This window comes from Nyctereutes procyonoides, unplaced genomic scaffold, assembly GCF_905146905.1.
Source record: "Nyctereutes procyonoides isolate TBG_1078 unplaced genomic scaffold, NYPRO_anot_genome, whole genome shotgun sequence".
NCBI lineage: Eukaryota > Metazoa > Chordata > Mammalia > Carnivora > Canidae > Nyctereutes > Nyctereutes procyonoides.
Genome location: NW_026575128.1, coordinates 11,411,010 through 11,434,538, shown reverse-complemented (window position 1 = coordinate 11,434,538; position 23,529 = coordinate 11,411,010). Strand labels below are relative to the sequence as shown.

The 23,529-nt window shown below is 34.0% G+C and overlaps 2 protein-coding genes across 2 annotated transcripts in view; both read right to left on the bottom strand.

Annotated features, from left to right (window-relative positions):
• Positions 1-23,529, bottom strand: part of AGBL4 (AGBL carboxypeptidase 4) — a 1,386,151-nt gene that overhangs the window by 1,026,507 nt on the left and 336,115 nt on the right. The gene's annotated exons all lie outside the window — the stretch shown is intronic.
• On the bottom strand, positions 20,965-21,261 carry LOC129520551 (V-type proton ATPase subunit e 1-like). The gene is given in 3 exon segments (XM_055341595.1): positions 20,965-21,118; positions 21,121-21,138; positions 21,141-21,261. Coding segments are annotated over 3 exon segments (237 nt in total). The 3' UTR covers positions 20,965-21,020.

Genomic DNA, 23,529 nt, shown 5'->3' with positions numbered 1-23,529 from the left:
AAAATGCTATCCTAAAACAACAGAAAACACATTCTTTTCAAGTGCACATGAAATATTCTTCAGAATAGATCACATATTTGACCCAAAAAACAAGTCTCAACAAATTCAAAAAGACTAAAGTCATACCATGCATCTTTTCTGTCCACAACACTATGAAACTATAAATCAACAACAACAAAAAAAATGGAAATAGCACAAATACAGGGAGGTTAAATAACATGCTACTAAACAATAAATGGGTCAGCTAGAAGTCAAAGGAAAAAACAAAACTTACATGGAGACAAATGAAAATGAAAACACAATAGTCCAAAATCTTTGAGATACAACAAACGTGGTTCTAAAAGGAAACTTTCTAGCAATATAGACCTACCTCAAAAAAGTAAGAAAACCTCAAATAAACAACTTTACACTTAAAGGAGCTAGAAAAAGAAGAACAAAACCCAAATCTAGCAGAAAGAAGAAAATAATAAAAATTAGAGCAGAAATAAATTATATAGAAGTTTAAAAAAAAACAGTAGAACAAATCAATGAAATCAGGATCTGGTTCATTGAAAAGATAATCAATTTGATAAAAATCTAGTCAGACTCATCAAAAGAGAGAGAGAGAGAGACAGAGGGAGGGAGAGAGATCTCAAATAAATCATAAATGAAAGAGGAGAAATAACGCCAAATAAATATAGGGGATTATAGGAAAATATAATGTAAAATTATATATCAACAAACTGGATAACATAGAAGAAATGGATAAATTCCTAGGAATATAAACTCATAAAACTGAATCAGGAAGAAATAGAAAACTTGAACAAACTGATACCAGTAAAAAACTGAAATTAGTAATCAAAAAACTCCCAACAAACAAAGTCCAGGCAGGAGTGGATGGCTTAATAGGTGAATTCTACCAAACATTTAAAAAGGAGTTAATACCTACTATTTTCAAACTTTTCCAAAAACATAGAAGAGAAAGGAAAGCTTCTAAATTCTTTCTACACTGTCAGCACTATTCTGATACTAAAACCAGATAAAGACACCAAACACACAACAAAGAACTATAGACAAATATCTCTGATGAACATACATGCAAACTCCTCAACAAAATACCAGCAACTAAGTCTAACAATACATTTAAAAAAAATCATTCACACAATCAAGTGGGATTTATTCCGGGGATATAAGGGTAGTTCAATATTCTCCTATCCATCAATATGATAATATAAACAAAAGAAAGGACAACAAACATATGATCATTTCAATCACTGCAGAAAAAGCATTTGACAAAGTACAACATCCACCAACATCCATGGTGAAAACCCTGAGGGAACATAGCTCAATATAATTATGGCCTTACCTGAAATAAGCCACAGTTATAATACTCAATGGGAAAATCTGAGAACTTTCTGCTTAAGGTCAAGAACAAGATAAATATGATCATTCTCTCTCACTATTTTTATTCAATACACAATACAAGTCCTAGGCACAGCAATCAGATATGAAAGAGGAATAAAAGGCATCCAAATTAGGAAGAAGTAAAACTTTCACTATTTGCAGATGATATGATACTATATATAGAAAACCCAGAAGATTCCACCAAAAAACTATGAGAATTGAGGTCACAGTATACAAAATCAATGTACGGAAATCCATTATATTTCTATACACTAATAATGAAGTAGAGAAAAAGAAAATAAGAAAACAATCCTATTTACAATTGTACCACAAGTAATAAAATACCTAGAAATAAACATAACAAAGGAGGTAAAAGACATGTATCCCAAAAACTCTAAAACATTGATGATGAAATTGAAAATGATACAAACAAATGGAAAGACAGTCCATGCTCATGGATTGGAAGAACAAATACTGTTAAAATATCCATTACTAACTAAAGCAAACTACATATTTAATGTAATCCCTAACAAAATACAAATGGCATTTTTCACAGAACTAGAATAATATTCCTAAAATTTGTTACGGAACCACAAAAAATTCCAGTTAAACCAATTTTGAAAAAGATGTACAAACCTGGAGGTATAACAATTTCAGATCTCGAGTTATATTACAAAATTTTAGTAACCAAAACAGTATGACACTGACACAAAAATAGGCACATATATTAAGAGAACAGAAAACCAATGATAATGTGGTCAATTAATTTTTGACAAAGCAGTGAAGAATATCCAATGGGAAAAAGACAGTCTGTTCAACAAATGGTGGGATAAAACTAGACCACTACACACAAAAAAATCTGAAACTAATGATGTCCTATATTTTGGCTAATTGAATTTAAATTAAAAAAATAATATTTTGAGTTGCCAGGCTTTTGATTAGTAAGTCTGATGAAAATCTAATGCACAAGTAAAATGTTCCCTTGATGTTCTTTTCAGAACCTGTGAATAGGCTCGAATTCAATTAGGTTCACCCAAATTTTAATTAATAAGTAAACAAATGCATAAATAATTTTTTTAAAAAAGAAACTGAACCACTTTCTTATACCACACACAAAAATAAACTCATAATGGATTAAGGACATAAACATGGGACCTGAGACCATAAAAAATCCTAGAAGACAGCACAGGCAGTAATTTCTCTGATACTGGCCATAACATTTTTTACATATATCTCCAAGGGAAACAAAAATAAATTACTGGAACTATATCAGAATAAAAAGCTTTGTGCAACAACCAACCAACTAACTAAACTAAAAGGTAACCCAGTGACTGGGAGAAGGTATTTGTAAATGACACATCTGACAAAGGATTAGCATCAAAATATATAAAGAACTTAGACAATTCAACAAACACAAAAATAATACAATTTAAATGGGCGGGAGACATGAGCCCATTTCTTGAAAGAAGACATAAAGATGGCCAACAGACACAGGAAAAGATGCTCAACATCACTCATCATCGGGCAACCACAAATCAAACCACCATGTAATATCACCTCACACCTGTCAAAATGACTAAAATCAAAAACTCAAGAAACACCAAGTGTTGATGAGGGTGTGGAGAAAATGAACCCTCATGCACTGTTGGTAGGAATGCAAACTGGTATGACCACATTGTTAGACAGTATGGAGGTTCCTTAAGAAATTAAAAAATAGAAGTACCATATGATCTAGTAGTCATACTACTACATGTTTGCCTCAAAAATATGAAAACATTAATTCAAATATGCATAGCGCAGCATTACTTACAATACCCAAATTATGGAAACAGCCCAAATGTCCATCAATGGATGAATGGAAATGGAAGATATGATATACATATAATGCATATTATATGTATAATGGAACACACACATTATATATAATGGAATATTATAGAATGAAATCTTGCCATTTGCAGCAACATGGATAGAGCTAGAGAGTATAATACTAAATGAAATATATCAGAGAAAGACAAAACCATATGATTTTACTCATATATGGAATTTAAGTAACAGAACAAATGAGCAAAAGAGAAAACAGAGAGACAGAGAGAAATCAAGAAACAGACTCTTAATTATAGACAACAAATAGATGGTTATCAGAGGTCAGGTGTGTGGGGGGGTGGGTAAATTAGGAAATTAGGTGAAGGGGATTAAGTGTACACTTATCATGATGAGAACCGGGTGATGTATGGAATTTTGAATCAACATATTGTACACCTGAAACTAACATAACACTGTAAGTGATCTACACTGGAATTAAAAGAAAATTTAAAAAATGGTTTCTTATGTGAAACTAATAAGAGCTCCTATAATAGATAGAGCTTATATTTAATTATAATTATTATAATTAATAATTATATGATTATAATTATTATATAATTATATATAATATTAATTATAATTATATATAATATAATATAATATTTATATATATAAATATATATATTATATATATAATATATATATAATTATATATAATATATATAATATATATAATATATAATTAATTATAATCATATAATACATATGATTATTAATATAATATATTAATAATCATATGTATTATATGATTATAATTAATTATAATCATAGATTTCAACACACATCTCTAAATTATTTTTGGAACAACTGAATAGAAAAGTAGTAAGGATACAGATGACTTAACCAACACTACCAACCAACTTGACCTAACTGACATTTATAGACCACACTTCTTAACAATAGCAAAATCCACATTCTTTTAAAAAGCACATAAAACATTTACCAAGGTAAGCCATATACTGGCCATAAAACAAGTCTCAGCAAACTTCAAAGAAATGAAATAAAAAACATGTTCATTGATCATAACAATTAACCTATTAAGAAATAACATTAAATTTGAAATCACTAATAGAAAAATATCTGGAAAACACCCAAATATTAGGAATCTAAATAATACACTTTTAAAGAACATATAGGTCAAAAAAAATAAAGAACATATAGGTCAAAGAAGAATCACAAGTGAAATTAGAAGGTATTTTGTATTTCTCAAAAATCAAAAGACTTTATAGGACTAAACTTTTTTTTGTATTTTCATTTTCAATTTTATTGGTGTTTTTAGGCTGGATTTTACATTTCACTATAACTATGCAAAAGAAAAAGAAAAACAACATAATACAATAAAAATATTGCAGACATTAAAATAAAAATTTCTATCACTTAAAAAGGAATTATATGACAAGTGCTATACTGTACGTGAATAATTATTTTCTTGACCACATATAATCTTAAAGTGACAGACCTTAAATATCTACTAAAATTTTATAAATAGTAACAGAAATAGCTTGAAATTTTTATATTACTAAATATCTATATTAAAAATAAAATGTGGGCAACCTGGGTGGCTTAGTGGTTTAGTGCCTGCCTTCAGCCCAGGGTGTGATCCTAGAGACCCGGGATCAAGACCCACATCGGGCTCCCTGCATGGAGCTTGCTTCTCCCTCTGCCTGTATCTCTGCCTATCTCTTATGAATAAATAAATTAAATATTTTTTAAAATAAAAATAAAATATAGTCTCAAGTCCATAATCTCAACTTACATCACAATAAGTAGAAAAGAAGAGAAAACTAGACTAAAGGTAGACAGGCAAAAGGAAATAAAGGCAAGAAATGAATAAATGAAGAGCCTCTAGCTGGCTTGGTCGGTAGAGCACGCAACTCTTGATCTCAGGTTCATGTGTTCAAACCTCACATTGGGTATGGCCCTGACTTAATAAAAGGTAAAAAATAGGCAGTAATTTTTTAAAAAGAAATGAACAAATGATACAAAATAGAGGAAGCAATAGAGAAAATCAATAAAATGCAAACCTGATTCTTTGAAAAGATATATCCTAAACAAAGGATAAAAAGCAAAGATACAAGTAACCAATATCAGGTATCAGAGATGCAAACACTACAATCTAAAATTAAAATATAAATTTTATGCCAATAAGTTGACAAGTTGGAAGAAATGTACAAATATCTTTAAGAACACTATCAAAGGGCAGCCTTGGGGGCGCAGCAGTTTAGCTCCACCTTCTGCCCAGGGCCTGATCCTGGAGACCTGAGATGGAGTCCTATGTCGGGCTCCCTGCATGGAGCCTGCTTCTCCCTCTTCCTATGTCTGTCTGTCTGTCTGTCTCTCTCTCTCTCTCTCTCTCTCTCTCTCTCTCTCTCATAAATAAATAAAATTTTTAAAAAAATCATCTGACTAGCTCCTCTATATCTACAAAAAGAAATTGAATTTTTATTGAAAAACCTTCCCACAAGAAACATTCCAGACCAATACGGCTTCGTTGGTGAATTCCTCCATATATTTAAGGAATAAATTATATAAATCTACAGAAAAAATGGATTAACCAACAAATGCTATCCATAAATGTTACCGTAATACCAAACTGAGAAAAAGATTTTGGGGGAAAATAAAACACAGCAACATCTCTGAGGAATACAGATATAAAACTTCTTATGAATGTTTAGCAAATCAAGTCCAATGACAGATAAAGAGGCTATTAAATAATCACCAAGTAGGAAATGCAACGTTGGTTTAGAAAAACAATGAAATTCACCATTATAACAAAAAAATATTGTAACCTAAATATACTCAGAAAAAGCTATTTGCTCTAAGCCAACATTTGTTCCTGATAAAAACTGCCAGCAAACTAGGAACAGAAGAAAAATTAATCAACCTAATAAAAGACATTTACCAAAGAAAATCAGTAACCAATATCATATTTATTAATGAAATATTGAATGCTTTCCCCCTAAAATCAGGATCAAGGCTAAGATATCTTCTGTAATTCCACCTATTCAACGTTGTACTAGAAGTTCTAATCAGTGAAAGAAAAGCAAAACAAAATGGGGGTGGGACAGGGTAACTGGGTGATGAGCATTAAGGAGGGCACTTAATGTAATGAGCACTGGACATTATTATATGCAACTGATGAAATCACTAAATTCTACCCATGAAACAAATAACACATGTTAACTAAACTGAAATAAATTTAAAAATTAAAATTAAAAAATAAAAATGAAAAAATAATAAAGTCAAATTGAGGCAAAGGAAAAAGAACAAAAGACAGAGATTGAGAGCAAAGAATAAAATGAATAAAGATATACCGGCTTTTTTTTTTTTTTTTTTTAGGTAACATGATCATGCAGAAAATCCTACAAAATCTATTTTAAAAGCTTCTATATTAAAAAGTTACAAGTACTGATAAGTAAGTTTAGGATACAAGATCAATATACAGAAAACAACTGTATTTCTATGCACAATTGGAAATTAGACACAATGCCTATTATAACAGCATCAGAAATATGAAATACTTAGGAATAAACATGACAAGAGATGTCAAAGGCCTGTACACTGAAAATTGCAAAACATTGTTTAGAAAATTTAAAAAGAGGGATCCCTGGGTGGCGCAGCGGTTTAGCGCCTGCCTTTGGCCCAGGGCGCGATCCTGGAGACCCGGGATCGAATCCCACGTCAGGCTCCCGGTGCATGGAGCCTGCTTCTCCCTCTGCCTGTCTCTCTCTCTCTCTCTCTCTCTCTCTCTCTCTCTCTCTCTCTCTCTCTCACTGTGTGCCTATCATAAATAAATAAAAATTTAAAAAAAAAAAGAAAAAGAAAATTTAAAAAGAGCTAAATAAATGGATAAAACATACTGTGTTCACAAAAAGGAAGTATCATTACATTAAAATATTATTTCTGTCTAAATTGATCTGTAGATTTAATGCAGTCCCAAGAAAACCCAAAAAGGCAAACAGAGAGGTTGAGGGGTGCCTATGTGGCTGTCAGTTAAGCGCCTAACTCTTGGTTTAGGCTCAGGTCATGATGTCAGGGTCCTGGGATCCAGCCCTGTGTCAGGCTATGCACTCAGTGGGGAATCTGTTTAAGGAATCTCTCTTTCCTTACCCGCTGCACCTCCCTCCCTCAAATAATAAATAAATCTTTAAAAATATAAAAGTAAAACTAGAGAAGTTAATTCAAAAATTCATATGGAAATGCAAAGGATCTAGAATACCCAAAGTGTCTTAGAAAAAGAATAAAGTTAGAGGAATTGCACTACCTGATTTCAAGACATTGTAAAGCAACAATATTCAAGACAGTGTTGTATTTGCATCAGGACTGACAAAATACATTAATGAAACAGAACAGGGAGTCTAGAAACTAGTCTATACATTTGGCCTTCAACCAAGGTACAAAGGCAATTCAAAGGTGAAAGAATAGTCCTTTCAATAGACGATGCTAAAACAATTGGACATCCATAAGCAAAAAAGAACAAACAAAAAGGAAAGGGGAAGAAAGGAAGGCAAAGAAAAGAGAGAGGGACAGAGAAAATGTATCTGTACTTGCACCATATACAAAAATCAATTCAAAATGGATCACATGACTAAAGGTAAAATTTAAAAGTATAAAACTTAGAAAACTCAGGAGATCTTTTGGACCTTGGGTTAGCCAAAGATTTCTTAAGACACATAGCACCAAAATCAAAATCCATAAAGAAAAATTAATAACTTGGATCTCATCAAGATTAAGAATGAAAACATAAGCAAGAGTTGGGAGAAAGTACTTGCAAATCTCACATCTGATAGAGTTTATATTCAGACTATATAAATAATTCCCAAGATACAATGTTAATAAAATAAACAACCAGACTAAAATATTCAAAAGGTTGGGGAATACACACTTTACTAAAAAGATACCCAGATGGCAAATAACAACACCAGAGAAAATTCACCATCATTAGTCATTAGAGAAATGTAGATTAAAACTCCAAGGAGACACCAACATAAAAATATCTAAAATTAAAAAGACTAGCCCTATCTCCTGGTTGAAATGTAAAATGGTACAACTTTGGAAATATATCTACCATTACATAATATATCTACCATTTGACTCAGTCATTCTACTACAAGGTATTTACCTAAGAGAAATAAGTACACTAGTATAGAAAAGTTCATGGCAGTTTTGTTTGTAATGGCTCCAAATTAGAAACAATCCAAATATCTACCAACAATTAAATAAATCTGATTGTGCTATATCCCTGCAAAGACACTACCTAGCAATAAGAAGAAATGTAGTATTGATATGCAACAATATGGATGAATCTCTAATTGTGCTGAGTGGAAGAAGTCACACAAAAGGAGTTCATAATGGATGATTCCTTTTATGTAAAAATCTAGGACATGGAAACTGATCTGTAGTGTCAAAATGCAGATCAGGGGTTACCTGATGATGGAGTGGTCAACATGGAGGGACAGCAACTCAAGAAAATTATTGGGAATGATGAGTATTTTCATTATCTTGCTTACTATCACAGTTTTACAGATGAGATAGATAACAAATGTTAAAACTTATTAAATTACATACCTTAATCACATACAGTTTTTTATGTATCAGTTAGAACTCAGTATAACTTTTGAAATGGAATACTTAATTATTAACATCAACTATATAGCAGGCTTTTATTTTGCCTCTTCCAGTTTCCCTAAAACATACTTTGAAAGACCGGGAAGAAGGTATAGGGAAACATCTTTTACTGACAATGACAAATAAGCTAGACAGCCAACATATTTACAAAATTTAGGCAACCTTTCCACCAGTTAAAGACCTATATGGTAGAAAACAGAGTAAGCAGTAACCAACATGTTTTGCTACCCGAAATTCAGCAAAGTGGCAGGTGAGACAGGCAGTGAGTCACTGTTCTTCAACTTTCTGTTTTTTGTCTTAGAAATGTGCAGTCTGGTCATCTAAACCCAGGAATAGATATAAAGCATTAATGACACAAATTCTATGTGGATTCAGATATATTCAATCCTAGAAATTACAATGACACACTGTATGCTAACTTGTAAAACTCAATAGGCATTGATGAAGATAGGAAAAGTTGTGTGTATTCTCAATTTGAAGAATGAGATAATCAGATAAAGTTCTCACCTTTATCCAGAAAACTTCATCAGATTACAAGGAAACTAAGCTAAGAACTGTACACACACCACCTTCCCAACTGCAAATCTGTGTAGAGGCTTCTACATATAAATGAACAATGAGCAGGATCAAAGACATACTACAAATGACACTTCTTGATTGAGTTTTGGAAAATATGACAAGTAAAATAAAACTGTTAACTTGTAAAAGAAAGTGGCAAAAAAAGGAAAAGGAACATCATCCTGAAAAATCATTAGAGGATTATAACTCTGAAAGTTATTTACTAAAGCATGCAGAAAAAAATGAGAAAATGTTTGGCACAATCAATATACTGTAAGAACATGATGGAGAAGAGACATCTAGCTGCCCACCAAAATTTCAAGATTTTATAGCATAGAATTGTTGCTGCTCAGCTAGGGCCACATTTCTCAGAACCTTTTGCATCAAAGTGTTGCTGTGAAACTAATTCTTGCCAATTTAGAATGTAAGTAGATATGATGTGTGTTACTTCTAGCTTAGAACTTTTCAAAAGTGAGTCAAATTTCTTCACTTTGTTTCCCTTCCACTAGTTAAACGCAGAGGGTACTGAGACCCTCTATGAAATAATAGAGCTACAAAAGTGAAAGCACGTGGGTCCCTGGATCAACATGTGAAGAATATCCATTTGGCAACCAGGGATATGCACTGAATTATTACGTGAGTGAGAAATAGAACTCTATTTGTTTAGCCTAAAAAATTACAAAGTGGTCTTGTAATAGTGGTTACTGGCACCTCAATTAATACATGTTAATACATGTAACCTCTATAAAACAAGAACAAAAGCCACCAGGATAGAACAACCTGTTAAGAAATGTTAACAGAATGAAATGCAATAGTATAAATGAAAAAATAAAAAAGAATTTGATGCTAAAGGAATATAAGAAAAAAAGTATAAATAGTGGTATTGAATTATCCATTGGGAATAGTAAAAAGAAAAAAAAAGAGAAAAAAGAAATATTGCTTAAATATAACTAATCAATTGGAGATGACCTAGAGGGAATTAGGGTTTATCTATTGGGAATAGTAAAAAGACAAAAGGAGAGAAAAAGGCATATTGCTTAAATATAACCAATCAATTGGAGATGACCTAGAGGGAATTAGGGTAAGTGAAATAAATCAGACGGATAAACACAAATACCACATGATTTCATGGACATGTAGAGTCTAAAAAACAGAACAAATTAACAAACAACAAAAACAAAATAGAAACATAAATATAGAGGAAAAATTAGTGGTTGCTAGAGGAGAGGGTGCTGGAGATAGGCAATATAATGTAGAGGATTACAAGGCATTAACTTCCACTTATAAATAAGTCATGGGGATAAAAATTACAGCATAGGAAATATATTCAATAATATTGCAATAATTATGTATGGTGACAGATGGTAGTGAGCATTTAATAATGTATATAATTGTGGAATCACTATGTACATTTGAAACTAATAGTATATTTATAGTATATTAGTGTTATATAAGGATATGTAAAATTACTAAAATTATATAAAAATATAAAATATATTTATATAACTAAATTATATACTAATATATAATTAAAATTAAATAAATAACATGCTTTCTAATGTTAATGTTATTCAAATATATATCATAAATATGATATACAATAATTAAAATTATTAATAGTACTATTATAATCGGTTGACTTTTTTTTATAATTGGTTGACTTAAAAAGAAAGTAATCTTCCAGACTGCAGAAGAAAGAGTAAAGAAACTAAACAAGATTTGAAAGTAAAGTAAAAAATGTGATATTGAGGGTGCAGAAAGAACAGGAATTCTATCATTGCAACAAAGACCAGAACCACTCAAGTAAAAGTAGTAATAAATACATACCTTAAAAAAAAAAAAAAAAACTTCCAGAACAGGAAAGAAGCCCAACTACGCAAAGCATTTCTGATAGAATTAATGGAATGAGACTGACATGGAGACACGTTCTGGTAAGATATTTGAATTATAGTGATGGAATAAAAAAATAAGCATGGGGAGGAGGAATCAGTAGGTTATTCACAATGGAATAACTATAATGGCAGTTTTATGTTTCTCCTCTTTGAGATAAAATGTCAGAAGATGATACAGCAACAAATAATCAGTTAAGTGTCTGCCTCTTGATTTCAGCTCAGGTCATGACCTCAGGTTGTGAGATTGAACCCCACATTTGGTTCCACATATGGAGGCTACTTAATATTTTTTTGAGGCTACTTAATATTATCTTCCTATCCCTCTCCCCGTGCCAAAAAAAATTTTTTCCTAAAGCCCAAATCCATTTTTCCTTCATTTGAAAAAAAAAAAAAAAAAAAGACCACCTCAACTCTAAAACTCCCACCTCTGCTTTCCTCCTTTCTTATTAGGAACATAAGGGAAACAATGTATGTTTTGGTTGCTATCTTGGCAAGACTGAGGTTAAAACTCAGATTCTGGAACATGGGGATTGATCATTGTTTTTCTAATCAACACAAGAGTGGGATTTTTAGGGGGAGAGCATCGTATTTTCATAGCAGAAGCATTTTAGTGCTCTGTCCCTCATTACAGTAACAACTATAACAACAACAGTAACCAACTGTTGACAGTTGGTAATGTGATTATGAACAGTAGCTCTGTTTAAGGGAAATATAAGGTAGTTACTAGTAGACATACCATTACAAAATGCTTCCTGCTAGCAGCTAGAGAGAAATGAATGTGGAACCTATTAGTATTGAAATTACATGTCAAAAGCAGAGTTCAATTTTAACAAGCAGGCCAGAGATTGACTGGACAGTTATTTACACTATTGCTTGTTTTCTGACATGAATATTCCAGTATAAAAATCAACTTGTTTGGACACCTTTTAGTACATAACACTTTGTGTGAATTAAGATCATCTCATAAGAGATAAAATCAAAGCATTTCTTAGGTGCCCTGAGGCTTCAGGAAATTTTAATTGTATTACAATTGTATTACAAGTAAAGACTATGTTGGGATAGGTGATACTAATATGTCATCCATCATCATTCATTCACAGGTGCTAGGTTAGGTTTCCTCATTTGCACTGGAAAACTATGATCAAGGCAATGGAGATTCAAATATTATATAAAATATTATCTCTGCTCTCAAGTATCTCAATCTACTGGGAAAGACCAATATGCAGTAATCTTTACAACATAGTATGCTGAGACGATGGGCACCTAACTGGAAGATGAATACAAAATGATCAACAAATGAGGACAGAATCCTTGAATACATACAGAGGGAGCTATATGACAAAGGCAATGGAAGACAAAATGCTTGGCATAGTAAGAGAAATAAATGTATTACAAAATGGTTAAAACTTAGTGTGAGGAGGAAAAACTAAGGGTAGAAAGGTACAGAGAGGCCAACTCATGGAGGAATGAACCTGCATGTTAATTTGAGGCGCTTGGGCTTTATCCTGAGGGCTGAATTAAAGCTGGTAATTGGCATGATATCATTTGCATTGAAAAAACTTTTCAACTCCTATGGTGAAAAGTTCAAAGGCTAGAGTGTGGGCTAATCCATATGACCATTGGCCCAAAACCTTCAAATTCAGAGGATGGTATTGTATTTCTATATTAATATTCATTGGAAAGAAATCAGCTTTATTGTTCATTTAACTGTTCTTAAGAACAGTGTTCTCTGAGTTATAAATGGCATTTTGCTGAATCTACATGCTGCAAGAAAGGCAACAAGAGACAAAGAGAGGAAAGACTAAAACAGTCATTGATTGCTTATCTACCACATGTGAGACACTGTACTAAGTACTCTGAATATATTTCATTTTATCTTCTCCATGAGGTAAGTCTTATCATACCCACTTTATGGATAATTTAATTTACAGATAATTCAGTTTATAAACTGAAATTCAGAGGAATGAAATTGCCCAGAAATACACAACTTTTGTTAAGAATATATCAAACTCCAAGGCTTTTTCTCTTTTCAATATACTGCTCTATCTTCCTGGGAAAGGGGGAGATAAAAGATTGCAAGCTAAGGAAGCTAAGAGCATTATAAAATACAGGAATATATAGGGACCAGTGCTGCTCTTATCTATAGCAATTATTTGCATTTAAGTGCTATAGAAAAGATTTCTGGATATGGCACTATGAAGAGGTAAATGAATCATCTCTAAAAAAAAAAAAGTACGTTTGTATCTTTGGAGTAAATACCTAGTAGTGGAATATCTGGGTCATAGAGTAGCTCTATTTTTAGCTTCTTGAGGAACCTCTACACTTTTGTCCAAAGTGGCTGCACCAGCTTGCATGGTATACGGTGTAACAAAAGGTACAGTTTGAGTCTTCCACATGTGGCTGTTCAATTTTCCTAGCAATTTCTTGAAGAGACTTTTTTCCTTTGGATATTCTTTCCTGCTTTGTCAAAGATTAGTTGACCACAGAGTTTGAGGGTCTGTATTGTGTTCCATTGATCTACATGTCTGTTTTTGTGCTAGTATCATACTGTCTTGAAGATTATAGCTTTGCAATATCCCTTGAAGTCTTGTACTGTGATGCTACCATGTTTGGTTTTCTTTTCCAACATAAGTTTGGCCCCAAATAGGGTTTTTTTCTGGTTCCATACAAATTTTAGGATTATTTGTTCCAGCTCGGTGAAAAAATGGTGATGGCATTTTGATATGGATTGCATTTAATGTGTAGATTGCTCTGTGTAGCAGACATTTTAACAATATTTATTCTTCCAATCCATGGCCATGGAATGTTTTTCCATCTCTTTGTGTCTTCCTCAGTTTCTTTCATAAGTGTTCTATAGTTTTTAGAGTACAGATACTTTACCTCTTTGGTTACATTTATTCCTAGAGATCTTATGGTTTTTGATGCAATAGTAACAGGATCGATTCGTTACTTTCTCTTTCTTCTGTCTCATTATTAGTGTATAGAAATGCAACTGATTTCTGTGCATTGATTTCATATTCTGCTATGTTGCTGAATTCCTCTATGAGTTCTAGCAATTTGGGGGTGTGGTTTTTTGGGTTTTCCACATAGAGAGTGAAGATTGAGAGTTTGGCTTCTTCTCTGCCAATATGAATGCCTTTTATTTTATTTTTTTTTTTTTGTTGTTGTTGTTGTCTAATTGCTGAGGCTAGGACTATGTTGAACAACAGTAGTGAGAGTGGGTATCCCTATTGTGTTCCTTAGAAGAAAGGCTCTGTTTCTCCCTATTAAGAATGATACTTGCTGTGGGCTTTTCTTAGATGGCTTTTATGATCTTTATGAGGTATATTCTCTCTATCCCTACACTGTGGAGAGTTTTAATCAAGAAAGGATGTTGTATTTTGTCAAATGCTTTTTCTGTATCAATTGAGAAGACCATATAGCTCTTGTCCTTTCTTTTATTAATGTGATGTATCTCATTAATTGATTTGCAGATGTTGAACAAACCGTGCAGCACAGGAATAAATCCCACTTGGTCATGGTGAATAATTCTTTTGATGTACTGCAGGATCCTATTAAGCTAGTATCTTGGTGAAAATTTTGGCATCTGTGTTCTTCAGGGATATTGGCCTGTAATTCTCCCTTTAATGGGGTCTTTGTCTGGTTTTGGGATCAAGATAATGCTGGCCTCATAGAACATGTGTGAAAGTTTTCCTTCCATTTCTATTGTTTGAAACATCCTCAGAAGAATATGTATTAGTTCTTCTTTAAATGTAAAATTCCCCTGGGAAGTCTTCAGACCCTGGACTCTTATTTTTCAAAAAGTTGTTGATTACTTCTTCAATTTCCTTGCTGGTTATGGGTCTGTTCAGATTTTCCATTTCTTCCTGTTTCAGTTTTGGCAGTTCATAAGTTTCTAGGAATGCCTCCATTTCTTCCAGATTGCCTAATTAGTTGGCATATAGTTGCTCATAATATGTTCTTAAAATTGTTTGTATTTCTTTGGTGTTGTTTGTGATCTCTCCTCTTTCATTCATGATTTTATTAATTTGGATCATTTCTCTATTCTTTTTGATACATCTGGCTAGGGGTTTATCTATCTAATTAATTGTTTCTAGTTTCATTGATCTGTTCTACTATTCTTTTGGTTTCCTTTTCATTGATTTCTGCTCTAATCTTTACTGTTTATCTTCTCCTGATTGGTTTAGGCTTTATTTGCTACTCTTTCTCCAGTTCCTTTAGGCGTAAGGTTAGCTTATATGTTCAAGATTTTTCTATTTTTTCGAGAAAAGCTTCTATTTAATGTACTTCCCTCTTAGGATCACCTTTGCTGTATCCAAAGGTTTTGACCAGTGATGTTTTCATCTTCATTCATTTCCATAAATTTTTAAACTCTTCTTTAATTTCCTGGTAGTGATCCAAAGGGGCACCTGCACCTCAATGTTCATAGCAACAAGGTCCACAATACCCAAACTGTGGAAAAAGTCAAGATGTCCATTGACAGAAGAATAGATAAAAAATATGTGGTATTTATAAATATACAATGGAACATTACTCAGCCATCAGAAAGGATGAATACTTACCATTTACATCAACATAGATGGAACTGGAGGGTATTATGCTGAGAGAAATAAGTCAATTAGAGAAAGACAATTATCACATGGTTTCACTCATATGTGGAATATAAGAAACAGTGCAGAGGACCATAGGGTAAGGGAGGGAAAACTGAATTGGAAGTCATCAGAGAGGGAGAAAAAAAATGAGAGACTCTGAATTATAGGAAACAAACTGAGAGTTACTGGAGGAGAGGTGGGAGGGGCATGGGATAATTGGGTGATGAGCATTAAGGAGGGTACATGATATGATGAGCACTTGAGTGTTATACACAACTGATAAATTATTGAACACTACATCTTAAAATAAGTACGTACTATAAGTTGGCTAATTTAATATAAATTTTTTTAAAAGCTTAGCAATTTATAAAGTGACATTAAAAGTGACTGAGAAAGATCACAATCTAAATGAAAGAAATTCTACAACAGATAAATACGGATGCATTAAACTAAGCCAGGTGAGGTTAACTTTTGAGCTGAACTTCTTGGAATTTTGCTTTTATCTCTTCTATGACCTTTCTTATTTTTAAGTATTAGACAGATTTTGACCACATTGCATGTATTATGGCCATGAGGAAACGGTCATTTTTAATTTATATTTTTTGTCCAAAAAAAGTAGTAATAAATATATTTTAAAATGGAAAAAAAAAAAAAACAAGTACAAAACTAAACAAAGTTGTCTAAAACAATAATTTCCAGTATCTGGAAGCTAGGCAAAGGCAGCCAACAAAATGAGAAGCATTTATTCTTGAAAAACTTTTAGAGCTTTGGGTAAGAATAACAGAATTTGGCAGCCTTGTTCTTGGAATGTTCCTATTCCACTCCCCAGTTCCACAGATGAAACTATAATAGTTTTGTCACTGTGGGATGACAACAAAAACCAGCAGCTTTGCAACCAGAGAGGTAGAAATGATTTGGGACACAATTTTAAAAGGCTACAGCTTTGTCAGATAAAAGTGGTGAACTTGGTGAAAAACAAATGGGGGAAAAAAAAAACTAGCTTATTTGAGGTTTCAGCTCCAACTGTGGCTATCATGGAACAGTAGACATTTAAAGAGATCCTGGAAATGAAAAAGCCATTGAAACTCTGAAATAAACTTGCCACAAATCCCTCTTTGGATTCCTTATAAATTATGAGTATGGATTGGGAGACCTGAGACAGTCTAGCAAGAAATAAAAGCCAAGACAGACTTGAGAACTACCTGTAACTGTGAACGGACTCCCCACCCCCAACCCTTACACTAAACTATTTGCAAGATGTTGCAAGCCTTAAGGGCTGGGATGTATTTGAGAACAATTAATGTACAACTCATTGGCTGACAGCTAAGCAATGAAAACACAGAGATGACTTACAGGAATCGAGGCTAAACAATAAAAATAATACATAATGCAGCTAAAGCAGTCCTTAAAGTAAAATTTATAGCTTAAATTGCTTTTTAAATTAACCCAGTGGAAGGAAGACCTTCACAATATATGTACATCAAATCACTGAGCTGTACACTTTAAATGTCTTATAATTTTGTCAATTATACCTCAATAAAATTGTAAAAAACGTTTATTACAAAATAATAAATCTAAAATCAATAATCTAATTTACTTTAGGAAGATAGAAAAGAATAGCAAATCAAAAACAAAGTAAACAGAAGACAGAAAATACAAAAGATCAGACTGAAAATCAGTAAAAAAGAAAAAATACTATAGAATTGATGAAACCAAATTGATGACTTTTTAAGATCAAGATAGTTGGCAGAGCTTCAGCTAGAAACTAAGAAGTTAAAATAAAAGATATACATTTCTAAAATAAGTAATGAAAGCTGGAACATTGCTACTGACTTTAAAAAAGACAAAAAGTTCACCACCTACTCCAGTCATATAGTTAATTTCAACACTCATTTCTATAGGATTTAATAGTCTATGACACAGCCTCTAGCTTCTGAGGTATCATTTTCCTTAATATAATTCCAATGACTTGGAGTAAGTCATGACTTAAGTATTACTCTAACTATAATTTCTATCTTCCTATCAAATTTAAAGGGATTTCTTTTCAGAAATCAATAAACATCAAAATTACTCAGCAGATATTTGCAGAGCACCTAGTTTAGCCAAGTTGTTGACACTAAAATGAATAAAATAGGCTCTGCCTCTAACACAGAGCCCATAGTACAGTGAGAGATACAGGTATAAAAACATAAATATGACCCATTGTGTTAAGACTTGTAAAATGCAATGGAAAAGAATAAATGCCTAATTCTTCTGGAATGGAAGTAAAATAAAAAAGGTATCTTGAGCTAGCAATTGAATGAAGACTTATCAATGATCATCAGAATGATCACCTGACAAGAAGGAACAGAAAAGACTTTCAGGAGGAGGGACAACTCTTAGCAGCAGAAGCATAAGTATGTGTAGCCCAAGACTGTTTCCATTACTGGTCATGAAGCTCTCATATGTGGAATATAAAGCAAAACCATTAGTGATTTATAAGGATCCATAAAATGGGAGGCAGCTTTCCATTTTTATAAATCTATTGAGAAAAAAAAAAACAAATCTATTGGGAATCTTAGGGAAATAAATACAGAGTCAAACCAAGAAACATACTCATAACTATAGTGAACAAATTGATCGCTACCAGAGGGAAGGTGAGTAGAGGTATGGGTTAAATAGGTGCAGGGGGATTGAGGAGTGCATCTATTTTGATGAGCACTGGGTATTCCATGTAAGTGTTGAATCACTAAATTGTACACCTGAAACTAATATTAGAACTGTAAATTAACTAACTGGAATTTAAATAAATAAAACTAAAAAAAGAAATTCGTAGAATACCATCATCCTTAGAGGGTACTAAGACATCTTCTCATCTAACTCTTTTACTTTTAGGTGGAAACTGAGGCTAAACAAGTACCTGCATTTGTTGAAAATCTCCTATGATTAAAGGCATCTGCTTTAAAAGGCCTAGCATAAAGCCTACTTGATCCAAACCCTATTTCACAGCACTCTGCCACTGCTGCCCATCTTGGTCAAACCTCCATCCCTACCAGCACAGTAAGATCCTCCCCCAGAAGATCAGCGCAGCTACCTGACACACGTGTCCATAAATATTTTTGGTGTTTTATTTTTTTTATTTTTTTTTAAATTTTTATTTATTTATGATAGTCACAGAGAGAGAGAGAGAGAGAGAGAGAGAGAGAGAGAGGCAGAGACATAGGCAGAGGGAGAAGCAGGCTCCATGCACCGGGAGCCTGACGTGGGATTCGATCCCGGGTCTCCAGGATCACGCCCTGGGCCAAAGGCAGGCGCCAAACCGCTGCGCCACCCAGGTATCCCTATTTTTGGTGTTTTAAAAGTCAACAGGATTGGCTGTGATAGAGTCCAAAGTGCACAGTGTTGCTCCTGGCAGGCAAACAGTGTGAGACAGTGTGACAATCGAGATCTGAAAAATGCCTGGGACACACTCAGGTACATTATTTGTTCTTCTGAGTGTTTGCCTGAGAGTAGTAAGTACAGGGACACCTCTCCAGGGACAAATGAGCTGGCTGGTACCATTCCCCCCCCCCCATACTCCTCCCCCCAAATGCAACGACTCAGCATAAACATGCTTCAATAAACAGCACAGTGCCAACACTGGCTGTCTCACTACTTTCACGAAGTCCCACCACTGTGCTCTGCTGGTACTGCTTTTATCTGGGAAGTGTGCCTAATGACCAGCACAGCAGGTCCTTTCCCCAGAAGACCAGCACAAACCCCATCCTACCATATCTACTGACCATAGAGTTCTGCAAAGCTTCAATTCTAGTGGAAATAGCATCAGGTCCCTTGAAACCAGCAGACCAGAACATACCTACTTAAAGACTCACCACACTCTGGCCAAAGTCAAAACACTGCCCACTGCAGGCAAGGAGAACTTCTGCAGACAACTGTCCTACAGGATAAAGCAGCCAAAACACAACAGCGGAGTGCACACAACATGCACGAGAGACATGCACCTGAACCGTCAGGCTCTGGACATTATATGACCTGTTCTTCATAAAACAATTACTCTCAGGAACGGGAAACATAACAGGGTTGTCTAACACACAGAAGAAGACAGAAATCTACACAAAATGCCAAGATGAAGGAATACAGGAAAGAATAAGGATCGTGGCCAGAGATCTAATCGAAACAGATATAAGTCATATGCCTGATGTGGAATTTAAAACAACAATCATAAGAAAAGCATGGAAAACTTCAGGGAGAACATTACTATAGAGATAAAACAGTTCAAAAACAATCACGAGAAATGAAAAATGCAATAACAGATTTGAAATGGACAAGGATGAAAGAACAGTGGAACAAATAAGTGACAGAAGACAGGATTATGGAAAATAATGAAGCTGAACAAAGGAGAGAAGGTAGAATGATGTATCACGAGCATACACTTAGGGAACTTAATGATTCCATCAAACACAATACTAGTCATATCACAAGAGTCTCAGTAGAAGAAGAGAGAGAGAAAAGGAGGGAAAAGGGTTATTTGAGGAAATTATAGTTGAAACTTCCCTAATCTCAGGAAGGAAATCACATCCAGGAGCACAGAAAATTCTTTTTTTTTTTTTCCACAGAAAGCTGAAAAATAATTTATTCCAGTAGATGGCAGAAATAAGAAAGTCATCCTGAAAATATACTTTGGTGTAATTCTGTTGGGACAGATATTCCCTCTGAACATGCTTTCCTATTGACTGCCTTGTCTTGTGACAGTTTTTAAACACTTTGCTGATTCCCATGTTGTGACCAGGCAGGAGTCATCTTCAAATTCACAGGTTCCAAGGAGAGAGCAATGTATTTCTCAGAAGAATAGCACCCTCTATCTCAGCAGAGTGCATAAACATTTTATGGAGTCAGCACAGTTTAGGTTAAGTAGGCACATAATTCATCAAAATGTAAAAAATAGGCAACAAGAAAAAATACTGTATTGTAGAATAAGATATTCAAATATGGTGTGAATGTTTAAGGCAGCTAATGGCCAAAATAGGCAAGTCAAAGAAGGCGTTCTGGTTTGGAGTTGATTTTGCATCTAGAGGAATTCTCTTCGTGACCTCAATGAGTGCTGGAGAGCAGGTCTTCCTCCTCAAGGCCAATGATACTTGAGGTACCAGATGGTTTCATTTTTCAACTGTGGTCCAAAGAGAGGGTTGAGTTGGGCCAGAATTGCAATCAGCCAAAAGAGCAGCAAACTGAACAGGTATCAACATGGTGATGATAACTCCCCAGTTGGGACCCTTAGGGATGAACCAGGGCACGCAGAAGCCGACGAAGCCCCAGAACATGCTCATCACGATGAGAGGCACCATGAGGCCACTACACGCCATGGTTGCCGTGGAGCTGCGAACCCCTGCCCAGCAGCCTCTCTTCGGTCCCACCCGGAAGTGTCGGCACAGAAAATTCTTATTAAAATCAACAAAAGTAGGCAAAAACTAAGACTTATTGTAGCTATTTTGCAAAACATAGTGATTAAGAAAAAAGATCCTAGAAGCAGCAAGACAGAAAAAATCCCTAAGTTACAAGGGAAGACACAGGTTAGCAGTAGATCTCTCCACAGAAATTTGGCAACCCAGGAGAGAGTGGCATGATATATTCAATGTGGTGAATGGGAAAAATCTGCAGCAAAGAGTACTCTATCCAGCAAGGCTATCATTCAGAATATGATGAGAGATAAAGAGCACCTGAGTGGCTCAGTCAGTCAAGCATTTGCCTTCAGCTCAGGTCATAATACCAGAACCCTGGGATAGAGTTTCACATCAGGCTCCCTACTTGGTGGGACTTGTGCTTGCTCGCTCTCTCTCTCTCTCTCTCTCTCCCTCTCTCAAATAAATAAATAAAATCTTTAAAGAAAAAAGGGAGAGATAAAGAGTTTACCAAACAAAAACTAAAGGAGTTCATGACTACTAAGCCAACCCTGCAAGAAATATTAAAAGAGACTCTTTGCGGGGAAGAAAATACCAAAAGTGACAAAGACTAGAAAGCAACAGAGAATATGTCCAGAAACAATGACCAGAAAAAAGCAATAAAATGGCAGTAAATACATATCTATCAATAATTACTCTGAATGTAAATGGACTAAATGCTCCAATCAAAGACACAGGATGTTAGAAGAAGGGAAATAATAAATAGTAAAGCTGAAACAAATGGCACAGAAACTAAAAAAGCAGCCGAACAGATAAATGAAACCAGTAACTGGTTCTTTGAAATAAAGTAATAAAATTGATAAACCCCCAGCCAGACTTTATAAAAGAAGAGAGAAAGGAAACAAATAAATAAAATGACAATTTAGGATGGAGAGATCACAACCAATAGAATAGAAATACAAAAGATTTAGGACACTATTATGAAAAATTATATGCCATCAAATTAGAAAATCTGGAAGAAATGGTCAAATTTCTAAAAACATATAAACTACCAAAAGTAGAAACATAAAAAAGCAGAAAACTTGAACAGACTAATAAAAGAAATCGAATCAGTAATCAAAAACTTCCCAACAGGGGCAGCCCGGGTGGCTCAGAGGTTTAGTGCTGCCTTCAGCCCAAAGACTGATCCTGAAAACCCGGGATTGAATCTCATGTCGGGTTCCCTGCATGGGGCCTGCTTCTCCCTCTGCCTGTGTCTCTGCCTCTCTGTGAGTGTGTGTCTCTCATGAATAAATAAAATATTCAAAAAAAAATTCCCAACAAACAAAAGTTCAGGATGAGATGGCTTCCCAGGGGAACTCTACGAGACATTCAAAGAAGAATTAATAACTATTCTTCTCAAACTATCCAAAAATAAAGAAATGGAAGGAAAACTTTTCAAACTCATTCACTGAGGCTAGCATTAACTTGATTCTAAAACCAAACACTTGGCCAAAAAAAAAAAAAGAACTACAGGCCAATATCCTTGATGAACATGGATGCAAAAATTCTCAACAAGATACTAGCAGATAGAATCTAACAGTACATTAACAGAACCATTCACCACAATCAGGTTAGACTTATTCCTGGGCTGCAGGGATGGTTCAATATTCACAAATCAATTAACATGATACCCACTTAATAAAAGAAAGGGTAAGAACCATATGATCTTCTCCAACAGATCCAAACAAAGCATTTGACAAATTGCAATATCCATTCATGATAAAAACCCTTAACAATGTAGAGATAGAAGGAACATATCTCAATATCAAAAAGGATTTATATGATAAACCCATAACTAATATCATCCTCAAGGGGGGGAAAAATAAGAACTTTTCATCTATGGTCAGAACAAGACAGGGATGTCCACTCTCACCACTGTTATTTAACAAAGTACTGCAAATCCTATCCTCAGGATTCAGACTACACAAAGAAATAAAGGGCATCCAAATAGGCAAGGAAGAAATAAAACATCTACTATTTGCAGAGTACATGATTCTTTATGTAGAAAACCCAAAAGACTCCATAAAAATACTATTAGAACTGATACACAAATTCAGCAAAGTTGCAGGATACAAAATCTATGTACAGAAATCTGTTGCATTTCTATACACTAATAATGAAGCAGTCGAAAGGAAAAAAAAAAAAAACGAGAAATGGATTCCATTTACACCTGCACCAAAAACCATAAGA